We start from the raw sequence: 26,852 nt of genomic DNA, 5'->3' as shown, positions 1-26,852 counted from the left end.
AGCAATTTGCGGATCCGCAATACACTACGGACGTGTGAATGAGTATGTTCACATGTTGCAGTTGTGCCAATTTTTCACGTGATTTTGGGGTTTCAGTAGGCCGTAATAGTGGCCATAATAGTTTTCACCCAGCTTTCCCTGAAACAGAGAAATCCAATGAATGGGGAAATAGTTGGCAATATCTTGATATCTCAATATCTCTGATCTAGAATGGCTAATCTGATGCAGACCCGGAGCGTACCGTCTATCCCAGCTTCCAAGAAACGGGATGCTGAGAATCTCCTGTCTCTATGGTTGCCAAAGTAGAGAAACCCAGGAACGTTGACGGGGTACTTTGGCATCGCCAGGGCTCCATTAAACAGGGAGGATAAGTAGGAGAGAAGAGGCAAAGTGGGAGTGAAAGGCCGAGAAGTGCTCTGCAAACAGCGGCATGTGATAAGACGCTTTATCCGCATCTGTGTTTGGGATAAGGATCAGAAGCACCTGTACACACACGGCTAACATGAGATCCCTGGGGTCACCAGCGCCTCATTCAGGGCTGTGTGTGCCAGCTCTATTATTGGCCCTCCGAAGATCCTGTGTTCACTATGTCACCTTATTTGTACAACATTTTATCTCCTCTTTGCCATTCCCACTCCGGTATATATAAGGATATGCCAACGGATCAATACTCCACGTCCTAACAGAGCCAGCTCTGTCCAGTATAAGGCCTCTGGCTTTCTATAGTCAGGAGAGGCGGCCCCCGAAGCTTCTGGGCCCCAGTTCAAATTCTGTAACGGGGTCACCTGCTGTACCCCCTATAGCTATGCCCCTGCCCCTGCCTCCTTCTCTTAGAACTAACTCAATAGTTCAGTAGTTTGATTTAAAGGGGTTATCCAGAAATTAATAATAAAGACCGATCCTTTCCAAACGCAGCGCCGTACATCCTGTAGTGGCTGTGCTTGGTATTGCAGCTCAGCCCCATTGACTTGAATAGGGCCGAGCTGCAACTAGGCCATGTGACCGATGTACGGTGACGTCTCATGGCCGCCTAGGAAGAGCGCCGGCCTCTTTTAACAGCTGATCGGCAGTGGTTCTGGGTGTCATCCGTTCACTGCTATACATTGCTCAGCTATTTCTGGCAGTCACAAAGCGGCGAATGGAGCGGTGGCCACGCTTGCCCGTTTCGCTCTCCGCTCACCACTATGGGACTGCCGAAAACAGCCGAGCTCGTTTGCATGTCTATTTTCAGAACACCAATAGTGATGAATGGAGAGCATGCCGCTGATACACTCTCCTTCACTTTGGGGGTTCCATTCTGGAGATAAGTGCGAGTCCCGCACCTATCTGACATTGATGGCCTATCCTAGCTTTAAAGAGGACCTATCCCCTCTTGTTTTGCTACTTGCATTCCGCATGCAATATCAATTCTGGAGTATTTATTCCTATAACTCTAGGTTGTTCTGTTTCTCTATTATTCCTACTATAATTTGATGACTAAAGGTACAGCATTGTGTTACCAGTTGGGGATGTTTCCCTGCACAGTCTGACACTATGCCATGAGTGCTGCCAGTGTCTGACTGTGCAGGGCCACCCCCCAACTAGTAACGCCCAGTTGTACATTTAGTCGTAAACTTGCAGCGGGAATAATAGAGGGACAGAACAACGTACAGTTATAAGAATAGATGCTCGTGGATTGTTATTACATGGGGAATGCAAATAGCTAGTAAAACAGACATTTCAGGATAGCTGACATTGGAGGCAGGCAGGCATGCAGATATGTACCTACATTGACTTATGTGTGGTGTGAACAGTGACATAATCGGAAGCTTGCCTGGTGACCAGATGCATATAAGGTGGTTTTCCTTAATGCTTGTAGTGTTTGTAAGCAGAATACTAGTCGTAAACTATACAAAAGGATCGGGCATGTTGAAATCCGACAACCTGATTCTTATGTTCCCAACTTCAGCCGTCAAGGTAACGTTGGGACGCCCCCTTTACATTAGATGGTGGGGCTACTCCTGCTAAAATCTCCAGGTTTGGCCAAAATTAATGTAAAGTGTATGTCCCTCTTTACGATACATCACATGTGGAAAATATGTTGCAAAAAATAAAAATTTAGCCCCATTCATGTGAAAAGGGTTTTGAGGGCAATTACATGGATTTCTGGAGAACCCATTTAGATGACTTGGACAGCCACAGTAATCCTTGTAACAAATCAGACAAGTGTGAACTCACCCTAAGGCTTTACATGCCCATAGAGTCCCTGCAGCTTCACTGTATTTTGAGCATGAGGCTTTTATCCTAGAAGGGAGATGATATCATCACTATGATAAGAGGTCTGCAACATAGAACCAGAAAAATGGCTTTACCGGACCAAGCTGGCCAGTAGACATCATTATCCAACCTATTGTCTAGAGATTACTTCTTCGTATTGATTTTCACTTTACTTATTACATAAGACAATGACAATTCGCAGGAATTACTGGTTGGGGGTCATAGGTGGTGGAGATCTTCAAAGGTAGACACATTTTTATTTACTATTTGCCCAGTGCTAACAACTAATTGGTCCTGCCATTACTATGATGTAACAAAGTTCTCCCGCGCTCAGGAGCCACACGGACCTTATGACTCCCTGCTTTGTAGCTCAGTCCTTAGTTATAAATGATTTATAGTCCATCAAACAGTGCCAATATGAACGGTAATGTAGAAGTCAAATTTCCCACTCAAGCACATATCTGTAAGTATTTGGAAATTTATTAATTTTTGTTTCTCCATACTTAGTATATCACGCCTCCATTTTTGAGTTTAATATGGCTCTTAACCATCACTCAAAGTTGAAGCTATCTCTCAAGGTACAAAAGGTTGGAGACTTCTGATGTAGGGCAACAACATTGATGGGGTCTCCATATCGAAGCCATCTCTCAAGGTACAAAAGGATGGAGACTTATGATGTAGGGAATGACAATGATGAGGTCTCCATACTGAAGTCACTCCTCAAGGTACAAAAGGTTAAAGACTTCTGATGGAGGGCAACAACAATGATAGAGTCTCCATATTGAAGCCATCTCTCAAGGTACACAAGGATGGAGACTTCTGATGTTGGGCAATGACAATGATGGGGTCTCCATATTGAAGTCACTACTCAAGGTACAAAAGGTTGGAGACTTCTGATATAGGGCAACAACAATGATGGGGTCTCCATATTGAAGCTATGTCTCAAGGTACAAAAGGTTGGAGACTTCTGATGTAGGGTAACGACATTGATGGGGTCTCTATATTGAAGCTATCTCTCAAGGTACAAAAAGTTGGAGACTTCTGATGTAGAGCAACGACAATGATAGGGCCTCCATATGGCTCTGTTTCTTATAAGACCAGTAGGTTGCATCTTGAGGTCACTGCATCTTCATAAAACCCAAACAGCATAGCTGAATATATATATATATATATATATATTCAATTTCTACATGCACAGTACCCAGAAAAGTCAGTGAAGCAGACCCTCAAAGTATTTTTGCAGCCCATTGGGTCCACCATGCAATCTACAAGCCCACACACATTAGTCTACTGTTGGCCGAATCCATGTTTTTCAGCAGGAAACTGCTGACAGTCTAAGGCCTCGTTCACACTTCAGTGTTTGGTCAGTGATTTCCCTCAGTGATTTGTGAACAAAAAACAAAAGTGAAGCCTACACAGAGATAAGGTATAATGGAAAGATCTGCACCTGTTTTGTGGTTTTGACCCGCAACTGGTTTTGGCTCACAAATCACTGATAGAAATCACTGATCAAACACTGAAGTATGAACAAGGCCTAATGTGTATTGTGGATTACTGACACTCCCAGAAAGATATTGTCGGAGAAGAGAAGGATCAGGCGCGTTGAATTTCTACACCCAATCCTTTTTTTTTTTTCCTGGAAGATAAAAGGTGATTTTCTCCTCTCTCTCCACTGACAACATATACATTCTCGGCCAAGCAAAGTGTCCATGTGGGAGTTAGGAAAGAGCTGTGTCCACCAGAAGAGCTGAGTTTGGTCAACAGCTATCAAAGATGTTTGAGTACCTTTAGCTGCCATGGTGAAAAGATCTCTAATATATTCCTTGATATTTCTGGTCAATCAATAGTCAATGGAATATTCATAAATCTTAGGCTTTATTCAAGCTACACTAAAAAAATTCTAAAATTGACAAGCTTCCGGCCATGTAGAAGAACATCAGATACAAATCCTTCTTTACCTTCAGAAGAACATTGTGCTGTTTTTCTATAAGTTCTAATTGTTAAGCAGAAGCGTAATTGCAGTTAAAGCTCTTTCCTTCTCCGGCAGCTGTTTCATGCCTATTCTGAGAATATTACACATGAAGTCTTTAGGGTGTCGTTGTGCACCGATACGAAGCGGAGCAGGGGGCAGGAGAGAGCTGTTAGGAACAACAGCGCGCAAGACTTTTGGAAATGAAAAATCGTTTTAATTCGAAAGCTTGGAGCAATAACGAGAGGGGTCCTCGTAAATTTCTCAGCCTTGTGATAGATATCGGTCATAAAGGAGAATCCACAGGAAGTATTTTATTAGTCAGGGAGGAGGGACGGATATCACTTGTTCTCTTTACGGCTTTGAATGTGCTTATCAGATAGAAGAGGATTTTAACTCATTCTATTCTAGAAAGAGTTAACGTCGGGCCTACTAACTGTTGATAACCCTTTACAAATAACGGTTATATACAATTTCCCAGTTACACCAGAAAGGGACTAGAGGAGTCGACAGGACTATCGAAGGCAATAAATAAGGATGTAGTAGGAGTCCTAGCACGTCTGATGTTATAAAATGGAATATGGAAATGGAAGAAGAGATGCGTGGTTTATGTAGCTTCTTTTTATCAACGTTTAAGAGGCAAAACCTCTCCAAGACATCACCCGCAATGGCTGAAACCTAGAAATTCATAAAGATGACTATTGTCATGATTCACCCCCAACCCAAACCAAAACGGGTTACGTTGATTTCAGAAGAACAGTATGAAGACACTGTTGTGCAGTCTTCTTGTCTTTTTTTTCCTATTCAGCTCGTTCTTGAAAAGCGGCCAATGTCAAGATTGCTAGATTGTCAAATGTCCCACCATCGCCTTTAATTGGCACCATGCTGGAGAGAGGTTCTCTCCACATCCTGAAGATGTTTTAAACCTCTTTGTTTTATGTTTGATATTTCTAAAATGTAGAAGTTCTTCATAGATCCCCATACACAGTCAGATTCTCAGCCTGACGACCACATTAAGCTGATATATATATATAGACTTTTTTCATATAGGATCACCCCTCAACAGTATTATTATCCAAAATGTTGAGGATCCTCAACAACAGGGTTCTCTCTGAACTTCTAGACGTAGCTTGTGAATATTGTCTATCTGAAGAAAGGCATATCTAGGGGGGACCACGGGGTATCTGCCCCAAGTCCAGGGTTTTGGGTACCACTTTGAATCTTTGTACAGATCATCACATCTTCAATCTAACGGTGGCCATACACATGAGATTAAAGTTTTCATAACCTAACGTCACCCCTCCCAACAGTAATCATGCAAAATGCTGATGCTCCACAGAAACAGCAGTGTATTTTTTCTGCTGCCGCTGAGGGGATGAGCCCCTTAATGTTTTGTGCAAGTGTCCCGGTGCTCCTACCTGGATACGCTGGACCCCAGGCATTGTCATCCGAAGCAAAAAAAGGGGAAAAGTTAACTTTGGGATGAAGAATAAATTGAGTCCATACCTTGTGATGAAGTTGAAAAGCAGCTTTGCTTTCAATAAACGTTTCTCCAAATGATTTACAGACTTTGTCTTGGTCCCAGCAGGCTTTAGCATGAACAAAACTGTGGCAGGCAAACTCCTCTCTGCTAGATCTGTTGCTCTGTGGCTCTGCTGTACTAACAGACTTAAATAGAATCTTTGCTTCTTCTTTAGGCTGTACTTCACTTTGTAGTCTGGTCTGACTCTAGATTTGTCCAGGGAAATCTCCTCCTGGCTTCTGAGGCTTTAAGCTGTGGCCTCTATGTCCAGCAGAACTGAAGGTGCTCTAGCTGGCTGGCTTGCTTTGCTTAGCTGGGGCTCGTCCAGCAGGGACATGCACCTGCTGCACACCCTTCCCCTAGCTGGGGGGTGTACTAGACTGACCTCTAACTAACTAGTCCCCTGCCTCCTTAGAGGGAGAGTTAGAATGGAAAGGAGGGTTCCATTATTTTTAACTGTAGCTCTGCCATGCTTGCTGCCACCTACTGGTGAACCAGGTACATTACAATTGAACATAAACAGTTACAAAATAGGAATGAACAGTGTTTGGACCTGAAATAAATACACATGATGACATGAGGTTAACCAGTAAAGACCCTCTGGGGCGTTACACTATACAGATACATTTTAATGAACATCTCATTGGCTATACAAAATTTTTAATTACATATCCAGGTGTTGGTTTGAACTGCAGAATATTTTTCGTGAGACAACCCCTTTAACTTCCAGTTAGTCTTTCCATATTCCATTGCCATATTCTCCGCAAGCGGAGTCCTGGTATAGCGCCCTATCTAGTACTGTGTCTCCTCTTGCTCTGAAAACTTCCTGTTGGGGTTAGGTCTATAGTCAAAGCTTCTTGAAGCATGCTTAATGCGTGCATCATAGTCCCGTTCTCTGGCCTTATAATAAAAGGCGTAGTAAAACAATTAAACATGTTTGTGGATACACAGAAGGAAATGAAGGGTTGGAGAGAGACAGCGGAGCGGCAGAAGGAGAGATATTGGATAAGTAAACATGGAAATGAAATTGCTAAGGAAAAGAGAAGGACCAAATTTAACGCTAGATGTGAGCTGCATAGATAAAGAATTAGGCATTCATTAAACAGATGGTGGAGAGTGTCCCAGCGTCCTCCGAGTGTATACTCCTCATGAATCATCCGACGATTATATGTAAATAATAGCACACCTACATCATGTGCCTATATGTCCAATCAATGTCTGAGCCATATGATGTAGGTGAGCTGTTATTTATATCGTACTATCCCAGGGGTGAAGATGAAGATAGAGAATGGAGATAGATAGATAGATAGATATGAAATAGATAGATGTGAGATAGATAGTTGATAGATGGACAGAGAGATAGATAGAGATAGACAGATAGATAGATAGATAGATAGATAGATAGATAGATATAGAGATAGATAGATGCAGAGATAGATAGATATGAAATAGATAGATGTGAGATAGATAGATACTAAATGGATGATAGATAGATAGATAGATAGATAGATAGATAGATAGATAGATAGATAGAACAGATGGATTTCCCTATAGATACTCCACTATACATTCCCTGTCCATGGTACATAAATAAAACATTACACTCATTGGGCTCATACATTTCGGCCTTTCCTCGGTGACTGGCACTGACCGGCGACACGGTGTGGTAATTAGTTGCCCCCATTCTCAGTGTCAGGGGCTGCGCTGATCTACTCTGGGTTTATACATATTCATAGTATTAAGGGTTTGGGAAAGGAGAAACACATGTGCGGTTCTGTCCTCCACTGGACCACATGAGAACATGAAACTCGCGCTCTTTGAAATTTCTTGACTAATAAGTTTATATAGCAACAACGTTGTCACAAGCAGGGCATTATTTCTGCAGTCTATTATACTCTACATTTCCTCACAGTCTCCTTTGGTTAATACAAAGCAATAGACCAGGGATTGGAGGAGTTATCTGGGACTTTAACATTGATGGCCTAACCTTAGGACAGGCCATTAATGTTTGATCAGTGGGTGATCAGAACCTTACTCTTTGCCTTATTTGCATAAGAATGAAATGTAGCATTTCTCAGAATTAAGATTTTCTGAAGAAAGTTATGGTTAGGCTTAAGGGGTGGCTGGTCTCAGACATTGATGCATGTCCCACCTCTTTTCCTGCTCCTCTCCAGAACGGTTCTCTCGAAGTGAAGGAGCGCACGCTATTCATGTGCAGAGTGCTCTCCATTCATCTCTACGAGAGTCTCGAAAATAGCCGAATAAGTGCGCTTGGCTGTTTTTTCACCCATACTAGTGAATGGAGAGTGCACTGTGCAAGCCCGGCCACTACTCCTTTCACCACTATGGGACCTCCTAAAATAGTTGAGCTGGTGCTCACCTATTTTTGGAATTCCCCTAATGGTGAAGGGAGAGTGGTTGCGCATGTGTAGCTGCTCTTCATTTACCTTGAGAGCCCTGTTCTGGAGATAGGAGCATGTTTCAGAGGTGGGACCAACATCTATTTGACATATCTTAGTGACGCGCCATCAATGTCTGAGATGGGCCAACCCCTTTAAGGCACTTAGACGTACATGATAGTATACTTTCTTTGAAACTGATTCTGGAGGTGACAGAGTCCCTTTGATGTTATGTTTAGCCATTTTATACCAAGATGCATCTCTTGTTGCTTTAGCGCTGCCAGAGAAAACTAGATGTCCAGCTCTAAAAAAGTTGCAAAACTGTTTCCTAAATTCACTATTATTCATGTATCTCTTTCAGGCTTTTTGCAGCAAAATGCAGCGGCTGCATGGAGAAGATTGCTCCGACAGAATTTGTCATGCGTGCCCTGGAGTGTGTGTATCACCTGAGCTGCTTCTGCTGCTGTGTGTGTGAACGACAGCTGAGGAAGGGAGATGAGTTTGTACTGAAGGAGGGACAGCTTTTATGTAAAAGTGACTATGAAAAGGAAAAGGACCTTCTAAGTTCTGGGAGTCCAGATGAGTCAGATTCTGGTGAGTTAGCATTCATGATCTTGGGACTTGTAGGGGTACACCAGAAAAGCATAAATATGGGGTTAAACTAAAAGAACACTAAGTGGTCTATAAATGTTATATGATGAGATGATGGAGCATTGAGTCAACGGTGGGTCCGGAAAGGTAGAGTCTTGTTTATTTGAAACCCTCCATAGATGTGGCATATTGCCCATCTGTATTGAAAATCTGAGCTAACTTTTTGGAGACACTCCATATTACAATAAGTTGTCCATCTGACCATAGCACAGAACTGAACACAAATGTTCTAGAATGGGGGGGGGGGGGGCATATATTTGACATTGTCCCAAATCTAATGTCTAAAATCATCTATATCTTTAGGACCCTCGAAAATTCATAGGTTGCCTTATGGGATCGAAACCTATTACCAATAAAATTTAAAGGGAACCTGTCACCTGATTTGTGGCCAGTAAACCACAGGCATGCTGTTAGGCAGCTGCGTTTCAGGTTCCCAAACTTGCCCATAGAAAACACATCAATCCCCGCAAGAGAAAGTAGATGGAATTAAAAATTACAAGAAGAAGAGTCCAGGATTCTTCCTCAGCAGCATCAGGTGCATGTGGACTGTGCTGAGGAAGCCAAGGAGAGTGCATCTTACTTCACAAAGTATGCATTGCATATTGGGCATATGTGCAGTAAGGTGAGAACAGGGGCGTAGCTGTAGGGGGTGCAGAGGTAGCAGTTGCTACTGGGCCCAGGAGCCTGAGGGGGCCCAAAGACTCTTGTGCCGTATAAGAAGACACCAGTATTATAGAACGTGCATGCTGGTCAAGTTCCACCTCTGGCTGGGTGGAAGGAGTTAGGTCAAGAAGTTGGCATGAAGGGGGTTTGCCGTTTCAATTTTTGCCGCAGGCAGCACGAAGGGTAGTACTCCCCTGCCCCTGGTCATAAAGCACTGAGGTAAGTGGGGCCCAAGCTGAACTCTTGCACCAGGGCCCATGAGCCTTTAGCAACGCCCCTGGTGTGGTGTGTTGTCCTCAGGCTTGATGCCGCTGAGAAAGAGTCCCGGACTCTTCATTTGATAATTTTGAAATGTATTTCCTGTATTTTGTGGAGATGGATGGTTTGCTTTAGGCAGTTTTGAGACCATAAACCCTAGCTGCACAAGGGCATGCTGTTGGTTTAGTGACTCTAAACTAAGTGACAAGGTCCCTTCAAGGCAAAAAATGAACCTCAATATTGGTTCTAATCTTGGAAACTAAACTGTAAACTGTCCCTTAAAGGGAAAGAGTATAGAATTTTGGAACTACAGAAAAAGACTTTGTAAATGTACCTTATATGACTGTGTATGTTACTATGAGCCTGCTTTTTTGTTTTACTTTTGTATCTTTTCTTATTGTATTGTATTTGCTTTACGCTATGTTCTATGGGTTACTCTGCAGCAGAATGCCATGCCTCTGTGTACGGTATACAGTATGCGCCTAAGTGATATATCACTGTACGCTCTCACTCACAGCATGACATTATATATCTCTGCAGGTTCTTATAACTCTAGCGTTTTATTTTATAGCTTTGCATATTACATTATTGCTGCTCAAGTCATTATATCACTGCGTGTTATTACGCTGCTGTTCAAGGTATTTTATGGGTTTGCCACATTTTCACACAGATGTCTGGTGGTCCAGCATGTAAGAGTCTGTCTATGTGATATATATGGCGGTGTAAAATGAAGCCAGTGATTCTCTGAGGACTCATTCATAGAAATGACTTAAAGTTTTAAAAAAAGGAAAAACAGAGTAGATACAAAATTTGCAAGAATTTGTAGAGTTCTTTGTCTATTGTCTTTTACTCCTTTTTCATTTTATTCTGCTTCTTCTCTTTATTGTTATTTTACTTCTCTTCTTCTTCGTCCTTCTTCTTCTTCGCCACCTCCTCCTTCTCGTAATTTTCCTTGTGCTTCTCGATCTTTTCCTACTTCATATTATTTACATCTCTTCCTCTTCTTATTTTCTTCTTCCTTCCCTCATCTCCATTTTCCTTCTTGTTTTCTCTCCTCCAACTTATTTGTCTTCATTTTCTTCTCATTCTCCTCTTTCTTCTTATACCTCGTCATCTTTATCTTTATCTCCATCTCCTCCATTGACTCTATTTTCACTTCACTTTCACTTCTCTTTTTTCATGTCTTTCTTCACATTCTCCATCTTCTTCTTCCTCTTCCTCCTTCATCTTCTTATCTGTCTTTTTTCTCCTCCTATTTCACCTCCAACACTTCAGCTTTCTCCTGTTTAATCCCTTGTTATGTGTTTTTGCTTCCTCAGCCTACTGTATTTTCACACCATAATGTACCAGTGAAAATGAGTGCAATTTGATGCTTTGGCTCAATGTAAATTGTTCAAACCTACTGTTGTTGCTCAAATGTGAAATAACCAGATGTAATCCCTTGCTTATATTTTATATTTTTATATATTATATATTGCCTTTAATGTATGTTACAGTGAAGAGTGATGATGAAGATGGTGACGTAAAGCCAGCAAAATGTCATGGAAATCAGGGAAAAGGCAGTGATGATGGTAAAGACCCAAGGAGGCCTAAGCGACCACGGACAATCCTCACAACGCAGCAGAGAAGGGCATTTAAAGCATCATTTGAGGTGTCTTCAAAGCCTTGTCGAAAGGTATGACCCTTATTTTTTTATGGAAACATTGCAGGTTGTGTAACATTTGCTTCAATAGTTTGTTTGTAGAAGCAAAATTTTGTTAACATGTACCCCCAGTTATATACAAGTTTTAGGAAATGAATAGTATAGGTGAATCTAAGAAACTTTGTAGTATATCTTATTAAAGGATGATGCTTCCTACTGGATTCTTTCCTCCTCTTTCCTTTCACTCAGTCTCTTATCTCTATTAGCTACCCTCTCCATCTACAGCCTCACACAAAAAAAGTCAATGGAGAGAGGAGGAGGGATGAGGAGGCTGCTGTCAGCTACTAATTGATTTATTACCTTACTCTGATGAGTGCTAGAGACTTGTCCTACTAGAGATAGTAGAGTCAAAAGTGCTAAGTGTACTAGATCTAAGAAACTGCAGTTTGTGTGCCTCTCATCCCCTCCCCTCTCTCCAAGGACATCAATATTAAAAGCAGGAAAGAGCAAAGTGGCCTGATAAAACCAGATATACACATTTTTCTTTAACAAGATATATTATAAAGTTTTTTATATTCACTTGTACTATTTATTTATGGAAAGTTGTTTTACAACTGGAGGTACAATTTAAAGCCCGATCTCATATCTCATTGTATGAAACTGAAGAACCAATATGCAGAAAGAAGTAGAAAAAAAGACAAGGTTCTCAAGAGAAGAAAAACTACAGACATTTATGTTGTTATATTATTGACTATAATATATAACCTTATGAACATACATATCTGTTATTATACTGTATAGGATGATAACTGATGATATTGAATATAACCAATTGCTCTTAATTCTACACAGGTGAGGGAAACGTTAGCAGCAGAAACAGGACTTAGTGTGAGAGTGGTCCAGGTGTGGTTTCAGAACCAAAGAGCAAAGGTATGTTTTATATACAGTCCTGATCAAAAGTTTAAGACCACTTAGAAAATGGCAAAAAAATCATATTTTACATTGTTAGATATTAACAAGGTTCCAAGTAGAGCTTCAACATGCAACCAGAAGAATTGAGAGTGAGACAAAACATTTTTTGAGCATTCAATTAATTGAAAATAACGATTAAACTGAAACAGGCTGTTTTTCAGCTGATCCAAATTTTAGGACCACATGCCTTTAAAAGGCTAAATCTGTGCAAAGATGTGGATTCATTGTGATTTTCTGTCAGGTAGTCACACGTTGTGATGGCAAAGGCAAAGACGTGGTCGGGTTGTTGAACTGCATAAGCAGGGTCTCTCACAGCGCGCCATCGCTGCTAAGGTGGGACGCAGTAAGACAGTCATTTGAAATTTCTTAAATTATCCTGAGGGTTATGGAACAAAAAAAGTCAAGTGGGAAGACCCAAAAAAATTTCATCAGCACTGAGCCGGAGGATCCAATTGGCTGTCCGTCAAGACACTCGATGATCCTCGACCCAAATTAAGGCCCTTACTGCTGCTGACTGCAGCCCCATAACCATCAGACGGCATCTGAGACTGAAGGGCTTCAAAAACAAAAAACGTCTTCAAAGACCTTGTCTCCTTGAACGCCACAGAACTGCTCGTTTGGACTTTGCAAGAGAGCACCAAACATGGGACATTCAAAGGTGGAAGAAAGTTTTATTCTCTGATGAGAAAAAATTTAACCTTGATGGTCCTGATGGTTTCCAACGTTACTGGCATGACAAGCAGATCCCACCTGAGATGTTTTCTACGCGCCACAGTGGAATGCCACCTTTGGGGATGGATGGCAAGGGAAGTTAACAAAAATGGACAACAGTTCCAGACAGTAGATGGCCTTCGTGCGGCCGTCTTCACCACTGGGAGAAATGTTCCCACTCACCTCTTGGAAACGCTTGCATCAAGCATGCCGAAGCGAATTTTGGAAGTGATAAACAATAACGGCAGAGCTACTCATTACTGAGTTCATGTTTAGAAGTTGGATTTCTGTTTTGGGGGGTTTAGTTTTTTTTGGAGGTGTGGTCCTAAACTTTTGATCAGCTGAAAAACAGCCTGTTTCAGTTTATTCGTTGTTTTCATTAAACTGAATGCTCAAAAAATGTTTTGTCTCACTCCCATTTCTTCTTGTTGCATGTTGAAGCTCTACTTGGAACCTTGTTAAGATCCAGCCATGCCAAATATGATTTTTTGCCATTTTTCAAGTGGTCTTAAACTTTTGATCAGGACTGTATATATATATATATATATATATATATATATATATATAGTATATATCACTACTGTGCTTATTTTTTTCCATGTATAACTCATATTTCCTTTTTTTTTTTTTTTTAACAGATGAAGAAATTAGCACGAAGACACCAACAGCAGCAAGAGCAACAAAATTCTCAAAGACTTGGTCAAGGTAACTAGCATAACTGTTTATCATAGTTCTCCCTCTGACACTTTTCCGTAGCAGTTTATGTAAAGGACCTGTATATCTTTTATTCATATCTTGACTCTGAGATGAGAACTACTAAACCTTCTTCATTCTTAAGCCATCTGGTTATTGGATCTATAATGAGCTGGCTTAAATTACCTTTTCTTAGTGATGTCACTACTTTTTGTTAATAATAGCTAGGCACATTTTAATTTCTACTGCTTATTAGTGTGCTCGTTAAAAATTACAACTTTTGTATGCCTTTTTCACTCTTTAAACATAGTTTTTATCTTTAAACATAGTTCATCCATATGATTAATATACGCAAATTGCTAGCTCCCAAATGTATTATCAATTACCTACCTTATTAGATTACTAAACTGAGTACTAGGGACCACCAAGGGTCCTCCTCAGCCCCATTTTTTCACCTTGGTGTGTAATGAACCCTAAAAATAAAAAAAATTCTGTGCCTTTTTTACTATTGGCTTTTACCTTTAACCATAGTTCATCCGCATGATTAATGTAGGCAAATTGTTTGCTCCCAAATGTATTATCACTTAATTAGATTGCCAGACTTTAAGTACTATCATGTCCCAAAAGGGACCGCCAAGGGTCCTCCTCAACCCATTTTTGGGTGTGTAATAAATCCTAAAAATAAAAAATCTTCTGTGCCTTTTTTCCTCTTGGCTTTTACCTTTAACCATAGTTTATCTGCATGATTACCGTAGGCAAATTGTTGACTCCCAAATGTATTATCACTTACCTAATTAGATTACTAGACTTTAAGTATTATTGTGTCCCAATAGGGACCGTCGAGGGTCCTCCTAAACCCAGTTTTTTAATCTGGATGTGTAATGAACCCTGAACTAATTTAATTGTTTTAGCCATTGTATATTTTTTAATATTTAGCTATTGTATATTTTTTAATATATAAGGTTTTTTATTGTGATTTAATATATTGTGCATTAATTTAAGCATGGGGTACATGAAGATTCCCATTTTGCACTTTTTGTTAATAGCCCCCCTCTAATCCTAAACCTATGTTTGAAAGTAAAAAGACGTTTTTTTAATAGATCCCACTAAATCCTGATAGATCCCATTGGCATATGATAGGTTTTCTATCGATAAGAATAGGTTTCTGACTATGCTAGTCTTGTCAAAAATACCTAAACCCCGACAGGAAGAGAGAAACAGTAGCTTGAGCAAAAGTTTAATTTAAAGCATTTACAATTCTGAAAATCCCCCAAGATTACCAGTAAAAAAGAAAGAAAATTTAGTAATATTTTAAACCTAATGTATCAATTTGTCTCAAATGCTGTATATCATATACTGCCAAAAACCTTAGCCATAACCAAAACCATAATAAAAGTTTAATAAATCTCTCCAATATGTAAAGCTGTCTAAAAATAACATCAATATAATTTGACTCCTATCCAAAATAAAAATGTTTCCCAAACTTTATCCATCCGAACCTTAAACTTAATCGCACTCCTTTGTAAAGCCTTAATTCTAGTTTAAACCTTTCTAAATCTGCAAACCAAGTGTTCTGTGTATCCTAAACTGCATGAGGAACTCTATCCAAAGGAGAAGAATCGGCAGTAATAATTTCTAGCTAATAGCCGGGAACAATCTCACTTACCTTGCCTTGAAGCTGTGTGTCTGAATTTGTGCTTCAGCCTGTGAGCCTACTACACATCACGACCTCTTTTACCTATTAATACAATATCTTTTGCTCTTTCTTTTCAACTTGTTATTGAATTTTTTAAAATTTCCATCCTGTCAAAACGAAGGAATTGTCTAAGATTGGAAAAAAGTATCAGATTTTTTTTTTTGTTCTCAGAAATCAGGCCCACTCTGACTGATATGGCTATGTCTGGTATTGCAACTCAGTCCCATTTACTTGAATGCGGCTACATTCACACATTTTTCAACCATTTTTGCATCCATTTTCTGGCGATCTGGACATTTTAATGGCCGTTTTGCACTCGCTTTTAATGGTCATTAAAATCCATTGTTTTCATTGGCTTTTTTTGTTTTTTAAAAAGTGCAGTATGCACAATACCCACCCTAGTGGCCCCCAGCATTATTAATGTCCCCTATAGTGGCCCCAAGCAGTAATACTGTTCCCCATAGTGGCCCCCCGCAGTAATAATGTCCCCCATAGTGGCCTCCAGCAGTAATAATATCCCCCATAGTGGCTCTCAGCAGTAATAATATCCCCCATAGTGGCTCTGAGCACTAATAATATCCCTCATAGTGTCCCCCAACGTTAAAATGTCCCCCATAGTGGCCCCCAGCAGTAGTAATGTCCCCCATAGTGTCCCCCATCAGTAATAATGTCCACCACAGTGGTCCCTAGCAGTAATAATGTCCCCCATAATGGCCCCCAGCAGTAATAATGCACCCCATAGTGTCCCCCCAACATTTAAAATGTCCACCATAGTGTCCCCCATCAGTAATAATGTCCTCCATAGTGTCCCCATCAGTAATAATGTCCCCCATAGTGGTCACCAGCAGTAATAATGTCCCCCATAGTGTCCCCCAATGTTTAAAATGTTCCCCATAGTGGCCCCTAGGAGTAAAAATGTCCCCCGTAGTGGCCCCCAGCAGTAATAATGTCCCCCATAGTGGCCCCCAGCAGTAATAATGTCCTCCATAGTGGCCCCCAGTAATAATAATGTCCCCCATAGTGGCCCCAAACAGTAATAATGTTTACGCTCGCAGTGTGATGGCTCCTCTATGCACTGTCATCATGCTGGGAGCGCAGGTCCTTCTGCATCAGGAGAGGTCTGCGAGTACAAGTGTACCAGTTTTTAACTGCAATTTTATGGGTGCACTCCTATCTAAGCAGCCTTTACAAATGGTCTCATTGATTTCAATAAGGTCCGTCTGGCCTTGATGGCCATGCAAATAGTCCCATTGACTTAAATTCAAACAGCCATATGACGGCCATTACAAAAACTGGTGTGAATGTAGCCTTACAATACTAATAACATTCGGACTTCTTTTTTTTTGCAATCTTTGACAACCCCTTTAATCTCAGTAGATATTCGCACTTAAGAAAATGGGTACCTTTGTCTATGTAGAAGCTAGCATTTACCAAAACAAATGATAAGACAGATAACAAAGCTTTGCAGGACTGAGTGCATTAATTTGGCTCCTTGTCACCCGTCAGAGGTCATGTCCAGCCGCATGGAAGGGATGATGACCTCATACGCCCCACTGGCCCCCCCACAGCAACAGATCGTCACGATGGATCAGAACAGCTACAGCACAGACCCCTTCCAGCAAGGACTCACCCCTCCTCAAATGCCAGGTGACCACATGAATCCTTATGGTAAGCTGCGTGCACCCTGTACAACTGACACTGAGTTGCACCAAGTATAGAATGTCATGATAACCCCTGTATAATCCCATTGGAAGAAGAATATTTCAGTATCTTTGCCTGTGTAAATATTATTGCAATTTTAATGGAAATGTCCAATTTAATCTGGTCATATTATTCACCAAATTATATTCGTCATCGTATGAATCAGTTTGTCTCTTCAACCAGATTTCTTCACCTGAAGAAATCGATTGACGGGGCCGGACATCTCACCTGACCCTGACAATCTTCCGTCTTCTCCGAGTAGAGACCCAAGCGTGGCGGCTCTACTTCTGCTTTGGGACAAATGACTGTTTATGCACCACTATCTGGAAGTGTAGCGTCGCATGAACAGTCACTGCTCCTGAAGAGGAAGCAGAGCCTATTTGCTTGTGCTGCTACTTGGAGATGCACTTGGCGGTTGGGTAAGATGTCAGCATGAACAGCCCTCAGAGGTTAGGAGCTCTGGTTGATGAGATGAACCGATTCTCTCATTCCCATTTTGCATTGTTTTGCTCCCTTCTGTTGGGCAAAAACAGTACAACATTCGGATGGGAGGTTTTGGAATTAGGGATTCAAGTAAAGTTGCCAATACACCTTCTGTAGCTGTCTGCAAAATTAGCCTCCCATACACATGCATGCTTGAAATAAGAAGAGATAAGTAAGTCACTGCTGGAGACCAGATTTGGGCATGTAAAATTCAACATGCCCGATCCTTCTTTCCATCACAGCATCTGCCACTGGAAAGTCTGGACACCTCCTTAAGACACATCAGATAGTTGGTTGATCCCACCAAAATCGGTTGGTTCAGTCAACGTTAATCTAATGTGTATGGGCACCTTTAAAGTTCTTGAACACTAGTCTTATGAGCTTATCTAATATAAATAGTTACATCAAACAAAACCAAAAACACTTAAAGAGAAACTTTTTATTTAGAATGGAGGTGCCAACCATAAAAGTTTTACCTACGTAATCTGTGTTGATCAGGAGTTCTATGAGTGTCTTCATGAAGCCTAGAAGCTCTCAGATTCTGCCCAGGACTCAGTATAGAGATATCTCACAGTTATCCCTGCAAGTTCCTGGGCAATGGTTTTTTTCTTATACGGTCATGATTGACAACCACAGCCTGGGGTGCAGGCAAACAGCAGAAGACACCCATGAGTCTCTTGGACCATGTAGGTGAGGTGAGCTCCTCCACTGAAGACTAGAGCTAAATTTTCATATACTGCTCCAGGAGTATGAACCACACTCAGACACACAGTCAAGGCAAGTAATGCTTAAAGGAGAGGTCTAGTTTGTGCTTCAATTCCATATACATCTTCCCTACCAGCCATTAATGAACCTCTATAGCAGTGACTATGATGGGTGAAGGCTTAGATTATATGGTTGATGGTTGTTTTGGTTGATGTGTTGGTGGGTTAATTGCACAAAGTTTTATTAAAATATTTTTTCCCCCATGCATAGTCTGGTTCTTTCAATATGACCCACCAGGCCATGATTACTAAGAAAGATATAAAAGCGTTAAGAGGTCCCACCAATGAGAAAAGATGGCATTCTACAAATATTTTCTTAAAAAAATTATTAGTAATTTTTTTTTGCCACCTGTAAGCCTGTAGAATTTTTTGAATGGGGAACTCAAGTCCACCATCCTTCTAAACTACTGGCTTAGACTATGGTGAAAAGGAGATTGTTAGAGCAATGGTCAAGCAGTCTCAGTGGCTATTTTGCCCTAGCATATCCCTTTAAGTAATGCTTTGTTTGACAAGGAATAGTAGAATCTAAAAGGGGTTGTATGGCTGAAAAAAAAAATCAAAAACAGATTTGATTAATAAAGCAAAAAAAAAACTTACCGATCCCTTGATGCTCTCGACCCAACACTGGGTCCTCTGCCAGTGTCTACTTCCTGGTCTTTCTCAACTCAGGTAATGTGACAGATCAGCCAATCACTGGCCACAGCAGTGACCCTCCTCAGCCATTGATTGCCTTAGAGGTCTTCTGTGTTGAGGAGGACCATGAAATTAAGACAAAAGGTAAACCAGGAAGCATTGGAATGGGAGCAGTGGAGGATCAGTGAAGTAAATATTCCTTTTTTTAATATTTATTTTCTTTACTTATTTAAAGGGGTTATCCCATCTTAGACAATGGGGGCATATCGCTAGGATATCCCCCCATTGTCTGATAGGTGCGGGTCCCACCTCTGGGACCCGCACCTACAACGAGAACGGAGCCGGGGAGAGTTGTGGCTGGAGGACCCCCACCTCTCCCATTGAAGTGAATGGGAGCGCACCGTGCATGCGCGGCCAACGCTCCCATTCATTTCTATGGGGCCGACGGAAATAGCCAGTGCGCCCTTTTTTTACATTTTTTCTGGCTGAACACCCCCTTTAACAGCAAAATACAAGCTACTAATGACAACAACCAAAGCATAATATCATATTTTATTTTTAAGTCACATTTTATATTCTTGAAGCATTCTCCGAGGTTGGTACCCTGTGCCGAATTATTGGGCCTCATATTACTTGTGTTCTATCATGTTTTTTTTGTTTGTATGACATTTTTTAGTGTTTTTGCGTACCAATAATAACGGCTATCTATTTTTCTACCAGGTAATGACACCATATTTCACGATATCGACAGTGATACCTCGTTAACAAGTCTCAGTGACTGCTTCCTGGCTTCCTCAGAAGTCAATTCAATGCAAGCCAGAGTGGGAAACCCTATTGACCGACTGTATTCCATGCAGAGTTCCTACTTTGCATCATGAGGGCTTCCGACACTTTGTTCCCTACAAAAACAATAAAAAAACGGACCCTTAGAGACTATCGACAGCCATATCTGTGCAGTTCTCCTCCCCGAACCCCTCTGAGCTGAGCTGTGAGCAAAAGTTCAGAACATACCAAGCGATTGGATGACCTCAAGGCCCTGAAAACTTTGGAAAAAAAGCATGAGCAGCGACCTCAATTTTTTTTCGATAATTGTAACGATAATTGTAAAAAATAAAATGGAAGAATACAGTATTTGTATAGAATTGTGTACAAAATAGATTTTTTTCCCCCCTCTAGAGTATCGGAAAACCGAAGCCACTGATAAAAGGTTTCCCTTGTCTTCTCTGAAACTGCATGAGTGTCACCGTGATGTGGAATTATCAAATTTGAACTGTGACAAGTTATTGTAAATGTGACGTTTTAAACTATTATTATTTTTTTTTTCTTTCTATATTTTGATTTGATTTTCTCCATAGACAAGAAGGGTAGTTTTTAGCCATTATATCATACGAGCTGGACGATGATTTCTCAGAGTCATTGCCGTCAGGGGAAGGACTGCATGTTTTTCTGGAGAGAAATCCCATTTTTTATTTTTTTTTATTTTAAATTAATGGTCTTATGTTCCTTTAAGGTGCTTTAAAGATGAAAAAAGGATAAAAAAAAATGAAAAGAAAAAAAAAACAACCTAATTTAATAAAACTTACAACAGTAAAGAATTCTGTCATTTTCTAAATGGTCAACTCAAAAATGTTACTTCTTAATTTTCTAAAGGTAAACTACTGATAAATTTCCTAGAATTCCGCATTTGCTTCACCTTAGGGCTCATGCACACGGCAAAACACGGATCTGAAAAAAATACAGAAGATGTCCGTGTGCATTCCGTGTTTTACGGAACAGCTGACCCCTAAGGCCCCTTTTACACGGGCGAGAATTCCATGCGGGTGCAATGCGTGAGGTGAACGCATTGCACCCGCACTGAATCCGGACCCATTCACTTCAATGGGGCTGTTCAGATGAGCGGTGATTTTCACGCATCACTTGTGCGTTGCGTGAATATCGCAGCATGTTCTATATTCTGCGTTTTTCACGCAACGCAGGCCCCATGAAATGAATGGGTTTGCGTGAAAATCGCAAGCATCCGCAAGCAAGTGTGGATGCGGTGCAATTTTCACGCATGGTTGCTAGGAGATGATAGGGATGACAACCCCGGACCCCATTAAAGTCTATTCACTGTATTATTTTCCCTTATAACATGGTTATAAAGGAAAATAATAGCATTCTTAACATAGAATGCTTAGTAAAATGTGGCTTTAGGGGTTAAAGAAATAAAATAAAATGAACTCACCTCATCCTGTTGTTCGCGCAGCCGGCATCATCTTCTTTCTTCTTCTTTCAGGACCTGCCAGGATTTCTATCTTCATTCAGCAGGACCTGTGCTGACATCACCGCGCTCACCACCTGAGTGCGGTGACGTCAGCCCAGGTCCTGCTGAATGAAGATAGAAATCCTGGCAGGTCCTGAAAGAAGAAGAGAGAAGAATATGCCGGCTGCGCGAACAACAGGATGAGGTGAGTTAATTTTTTTTATTTTTTAACCCCTCATGCCACATTTTAGTAAGCATTCTGTATTAGGAATGCTATTCTTTCCCCTTATAACCATGTTATAAGGGAAAATAATAAAATATACAGAACACCTAACCCAAAGCCGAACTTCAGTGAAGAAGTCCGGGTTCGGATCTGGGTACCACGTTCAGTGTTTTATCACGAGCGTGCAAAAACTGACTGCAATTGCGTACCTACTCGCACGATTTTCCCTGATCGCCGACGCAACGCATCCGGACCTAATCCGGACACGCTCGTCTGCAAGGGGCCTAATAGAACAGTCCTATCCTTGTCCGTAATGTGGACAATAATAGGACATGTCCTATTTTTTGGCGGAACAGGCATTTTTTCTGGACCCATTGAAATGAATGGTTCCGCATACGGTGCGGAAAAACCACCGAAACAGGCACAGAAAGAAAATATGTTCGTGTGCATGAACACTTACGTGGGAATTACTGGGCAGTCTTCAAGTTCTTTAGTTGATTGTAGTATGTAATCATTGTATCATTGCTATAATGTTAAAGGGGTTTTCTGACTTTTTTATACTGATGACCTATCCTCTGGATTGATCGTCAATTTCTGATCGGTGGGAGTCCGACACTCGGGACCCTCGGCACCGGGGACTCCTGACGATCAGATCCTGATAACCTATCCCAAGGATAGGTCCTCAGTATAAAGAAAGTCGGAAAACACAGATAAGCTGTTTTGCAGTAGCTCGGGAACCGGAAGAGCTCCACTGAAATGAATGGGATGCAGTTGCTATCTTTGTCGACTACAGAATGGACGGAGCTGTGTAGTTTTAGCACAAGCTATTTGTGAAGAGCTGATCGGCAGGGGTTATAATGATGACCTTGAGGATAGGCTATCAATATTAAAATCCTAGTCAACCCCTTTAAGGCCCTCATACACATAAAAGTAAAGTCAGCCGAACCGCCCTGATTTTGGCAGGCACAGCTGACTATCTTATGTGTGAGGGTGCGCAAACATGGGAAAGAAGGAGCAGGCATACTCAATTGCAACATGCCTGATGCTTTGTCCTTAAGGGCTCATTCACAGGACCGTATGAATGAGTCCGCATCTGTTCCGCAGAACGGGTGCGGACCCATTCATTACAATGGGGGCCGCAAAAGACGCGGACAGCACACCATGTGCTGTCCGCATCCATTGTTCCGTTCCGTGGCCCCGCAAAAAAGATAGAGCATGTCCTATCATAGTGCCGGCCATGTGCGGCTCGCAAAATGCAGAACGCACGCGAGAAAATTGCGGCCCACAGAACACTACGGTCGTGTGAATGCGCCCTAAGAGTGATAAGCCGATAAGTGTCTGGCAGCCTTTCCATTGAGAACACATGCATGCTTGGACAAACTGTGTGTGAATGGGGAAGTCAGGAGGAATAGCTGTCGAAGGTGTGTGACCATGCCGTCAATCTAAAAAAGCAGAGCTACAATATAAAGCATGGTGGAGAGAGAGAGAGAGCTCTAAATTGAATTGAGGAGGTGAATTTAAGACTATTTCCCAGCAGACTATAGAGAGAGACTATGTCCAAGCTTCATTTTAGCTTTGCTCTATTATTAGATCACAGCTAGACAATAAAGAAGAAAATATATAGCGGGTAAGCAGAAATGCTATTATGTTAACTATATTAAAGGGGTTGTCCGCTTAATTTACATTGATGACCTATCCTCAGGATAGAACATCAATATCAGATTGGTGAGGGTCCAACACCCGGCACCCCTGCCGTTTAGCTGTTTGAAGAGAAAGCCGCGCTCTATGCCAGCGTTTACCTGCTCGCCATTGAAACGGCAGTGGTGAGCAGGTGTAATTGCACCTAAGCCGTCCCATTCACTTCTGTGGGACGGCTCCTTCCTATACACTTGAATACTACAGAGCCGTCCCATAGTAGTGAATGGGCGGCTTCTTGTAATTACACTGCTCACCACTGTGGTTGCGATGGCGAGCAGGTAAAAGGTGAAGAGAAGGCAGCACTGGCATACAGCTGATCGGCAGGGGTGCCGGGTGTCGAACCCTCGCTGATATGATATTGAAGACCTATTCTGAGGATGGGTCATCAATATAAATAAGGCAGACGACCCCTTTCACTATAATTAACACTTTTAGCAGTGATCCGCTGGGTCACTGCAATCTCTCTTTCCTCTGTCTCTTTCGATCTCTCCCTGCTCTCTCCTGTTTCTCTTTCTCTCTCTGTCTCCCTTCTCTCGCCTCTCTCTCATCTTGTCAATCTTTTTCCTCTCTCTCCCCCCTATCTCTTTTTTCTCTCAATTCTCTCTTTCTCCCCTATCTCTCTCATCTCTCTCTGTCGCCCCTGTCTCTCGTCTCTCTCTTCTCTCTGCCCCCTATTTTCTTCTTCCTCACTCTCCTTTCTCTCTCTCATCTCTCTCTGTCGCCCTTCTCTCTCTCTCTCGTCTTTCTCTCTCCTCTCTCTTTCTCCTCATTCTCCCTTCCTCCCTCCCAAAATTCTCCCGAACTAAATCACCTAAAATTTTGATTTTATAGAATAAATTTGCTCATCTCTACCTGCACCGTAAAATAAAGAAAAATGAATAGAAATGAAATATTTTTACTTAATGCCACTTCATAGAATACAAAACTGTAGAAACTAAAAAAAACTTTTACGTGCAAATTTTTGTTAAAACTGTAGAAACCAAAAATAAAATATATTACGTGCAAATTTTTGTTAAAATGAACTGCGTGTTTAACGGAAACCAACTGCTCTGTCTATAATACACAATCCAAATATTGTCCATATTTATCAACCGTGCAATCCCCTCCAGGGCCCCGAATCAATATGACAAGCTGATGATCACTGAAGGTTTTATCCCGTGGAAAAGACTCTGGAGATTAAGGCCTGACCTCTGGCCTTGTGGATTTTATTTCTCAAGTGTCCCACAAGAGCCAGCGGGGAATAGGAAGGTTTAAACTCAGGCAGAATGAGGATCGTCTCAATAACATGGGACCTTCTGTGGCAAATAACGGGAATTTCAGCACCTGCCGAATTATAAATGCCAATTACACATAAGGGAGAAGGGAGGTCGGAGGTCGCCGCGCGGTTTATTGCTTTCTGCCCCTAATGATTGCCGTTATGTAGAACGTTAACCCCTTCGGTGCTGGTGGGGCAGCTTCCTTTTCCATCACACTTAATTAGCTGTGCGGATTCCTTGCCGAAGAAGATTCATTAGCCTGGAAATATGATGCATTGTTATGCAGGGAGGATGGCACATCATGGTAACCTCGTTATGGAATCTGAAGTGGTGAAGCGGGGGCTCAGGGGGCTGTTCAAATAAAATCGATCTAGATTACGCCTTTAAATGATGACAGACCTGTGATTGCTGTAGTCTGGATTTAAGGATGGGGTAACATGAGGGGAAATATAACATGAGCAGGACATATTCAATATTTGATGTGGATTGGAAAACTCTCACAGTATAATAGATGGTGATTTAAAGGGAATGTGTCATCAGAAAGTGACATTAATGATAGCTTAATGATGTTATTTTTTAGGTTCCATGTCACTATCTATAGGTTAAAAAAAATCCTAAAATCCTGCATTTTCACACTAAGCCTACTAATGGAATGACAATTCCTGTACTGTAGAGATCACTTTTCAGCAGTCATCTCATTATCTTGACAGGCAGGATCACAATGAACGAAAAAACACCTATATATAGATAACACATGATCCACTATTCACAATAGGTGATAATCACAGCTCATCCAGTCCCCTATTAAGTTTCTAGACCAATCTAGACATATCAAGTTTTAATGTTAAACATATTTTAAGGTGTTTTGATGATATTTTTCAATTTCCATGTGGCAGGTGCAGCACTATGAAGTGCCTTTTGCGCTGGGGCATTAGAAGAATTTTGATATCTCTGACTTTTAGTCTAACCAGACTGTCTATTACTCTGTAATTCCTCTAGCGCCGTTCTATGGAAACAATAGGTTTAAAGAGCACACCAAATGCTTGAAATAACTTCTTTATTAACTTCAACTTTTCTTCATATATAACACTGCCGCCTCCGCAGCAGATAGTCCATGTACATAACAGGTGTTGAAAAGTTATCACAAAATGGCGGTATGCATAAGATGGTTGTTCAACTGTTCAATCTTGTCATTCAACATAAAATGGTGGATATATTTCTCTCTTGATTATTTGTACTCTCAACGTCATCACTGCCTCTCTAACCACCGCTCGCTTCATCCAGATCCCACGCGTGCGCACTAGGTATAACCTGATGCGCCCGTGCGGACTACTGGCAGCAGCCTCGTTTAGCGAAGTGCGCATGCGCCGGCCGGCGCACTTCGCTCGAACCTCCACTGACTTCCCTATTACAGCCCATCCCAGCCATCCAACCTCCTACAGCCGGGTTCAAAGCTAGTACCTAGTGCGCACGCGCGGGATCTGGATGAAGCGAGCGGTGGTTAGAGAGGCAGTGATGACGTGAGGTAGGCGGATCGAATGAAAGGGAGGGCGGCGATTTCAGCTCAGAAGGCGGCGCTGGGCACCTAAACGAGATGGCTGCAGCCGGGCACCTTTCACCATGAGACGTCCCCTTGGACACATTTTGAAGTGATTGACAGGTGATATAAACCTCTTTTTTTATGAATATAGAGCCACAGGGGAATTTGATAAACTCACTTTAGGATTCAGTGTTTTACAAGTGACATCGCCATATGTTTAGCTTATAGGACTAATTTCTTAAGACAGAATCCCTTTAAGGTTATTAGCAGGTCTAGCTGTATACACATACAAGGCTATGCTAGCAACCTAGGACAGGTCTTAGCTGACCAGCTACACATGTCACTAGCTTTATTATTTTAAAAAATCCCAAAATCCTGCATTTTCCAACTGACCTCTAAGCCGACTAAAAAATAAGATGAAAGTTCCAGTTCTGTAGAGATCACTTTTCAGCAGTCACCTCATTATCATGACAGACAGAATTACAATGAATGAAAAAACACCTATAGCTAGATAACACATGATCCAACATTCACAATAGGTGATGATCACAGATTATCTAGTCCCCCTACCTTCTCAATGACCTCAGCACAGGTTACAGAAAACTATAGAAGTCAATAAGCCATTGTGCCTGTGGTCCATATAGCTATTGTAGAGCATATCTATAAATGCTGTTAACAGCAGCTCATGCAAGATGGCTGCTCCAATAATCACAGAAAATAAAATAAATAAAAAACTACAATAATAAAATAATAACAGATTGAAAAAAGATCTGGTTATAAATAGTTACAATTATAGGTGATACCTTTCCTTCAAAGAGTCTGTGACCATGGTAGGATAGATTCACTTTGGATTAAGGTATGGATAGGTTAGTAGTGGGAG

At 41.4% G+C, this 26,852-nt stretch overlaps 1 protein-coding gene across 2 annotated transcripts in view; it reads left to right on the top strand.

Moving 5' to 3' along the window:
- LMX1B (LIM homeobox transcription factor 1 beta) overlaps positions 1 to 20,568 on the top strand; it is a 147,671-nt gene extending 127,103 nt beyond the window's left edge. Inside the window, exons 3-8 of one of the 2 annotated variants that reach the window (XM_040442674.1) lie at positions 8,508 to 8,740; positions 11,215 to 11,393; positions 12,213 to 12,290; positions 13,682 to 13,748; positions 16,939 to 17,079; positions 19,734 to 20,568. In XM_040442674.1, the coding sequence (XP_040298608.1) occupies positions 8,508 to 8,740; positions 11,215 to 11,393; positions 12,213 to 12,290; positions 13,682 to 13,748; positions 16,939 to 17,079; positions 19,734 to 19,891 (856 nt within the window). In that variant the 3' untranslated portion in view covers positions 19,892 to 20,568. Of the gene's footprint in view, positions 1 to 8,507; positions 8,741 to 11,214; positions 11,394 to 12,212; positions 12,291 to 13,681; positions 13,749 to 16,938; positions 17,101 to 19,733 lie in introns of both variants that reach the window. The other variant, XM_040442673.1, reaches the window with a different exon arrangement.
- The last annotated feature ends 6,284 nt before the right edge of the window (positions 20,569 to 26,852 follow it).

This window comes from Bufo bufo, chromosome 8 (genome assembly GCF_905171765.1).
Source record: "Bufo bufo chromosome 8, aBufBuf1.1, whole genome shotgun sequence".
Taxonomy (NCBI): domain Eukaryota; kingdom Metazoa; phylum Chordata; class Amphibia; order Anura; family Bufonidae; genus Bufo; species Bufo bufo.
This window is presented reverse-complemented; position numbering and strand designations above follow the sequence as displayed.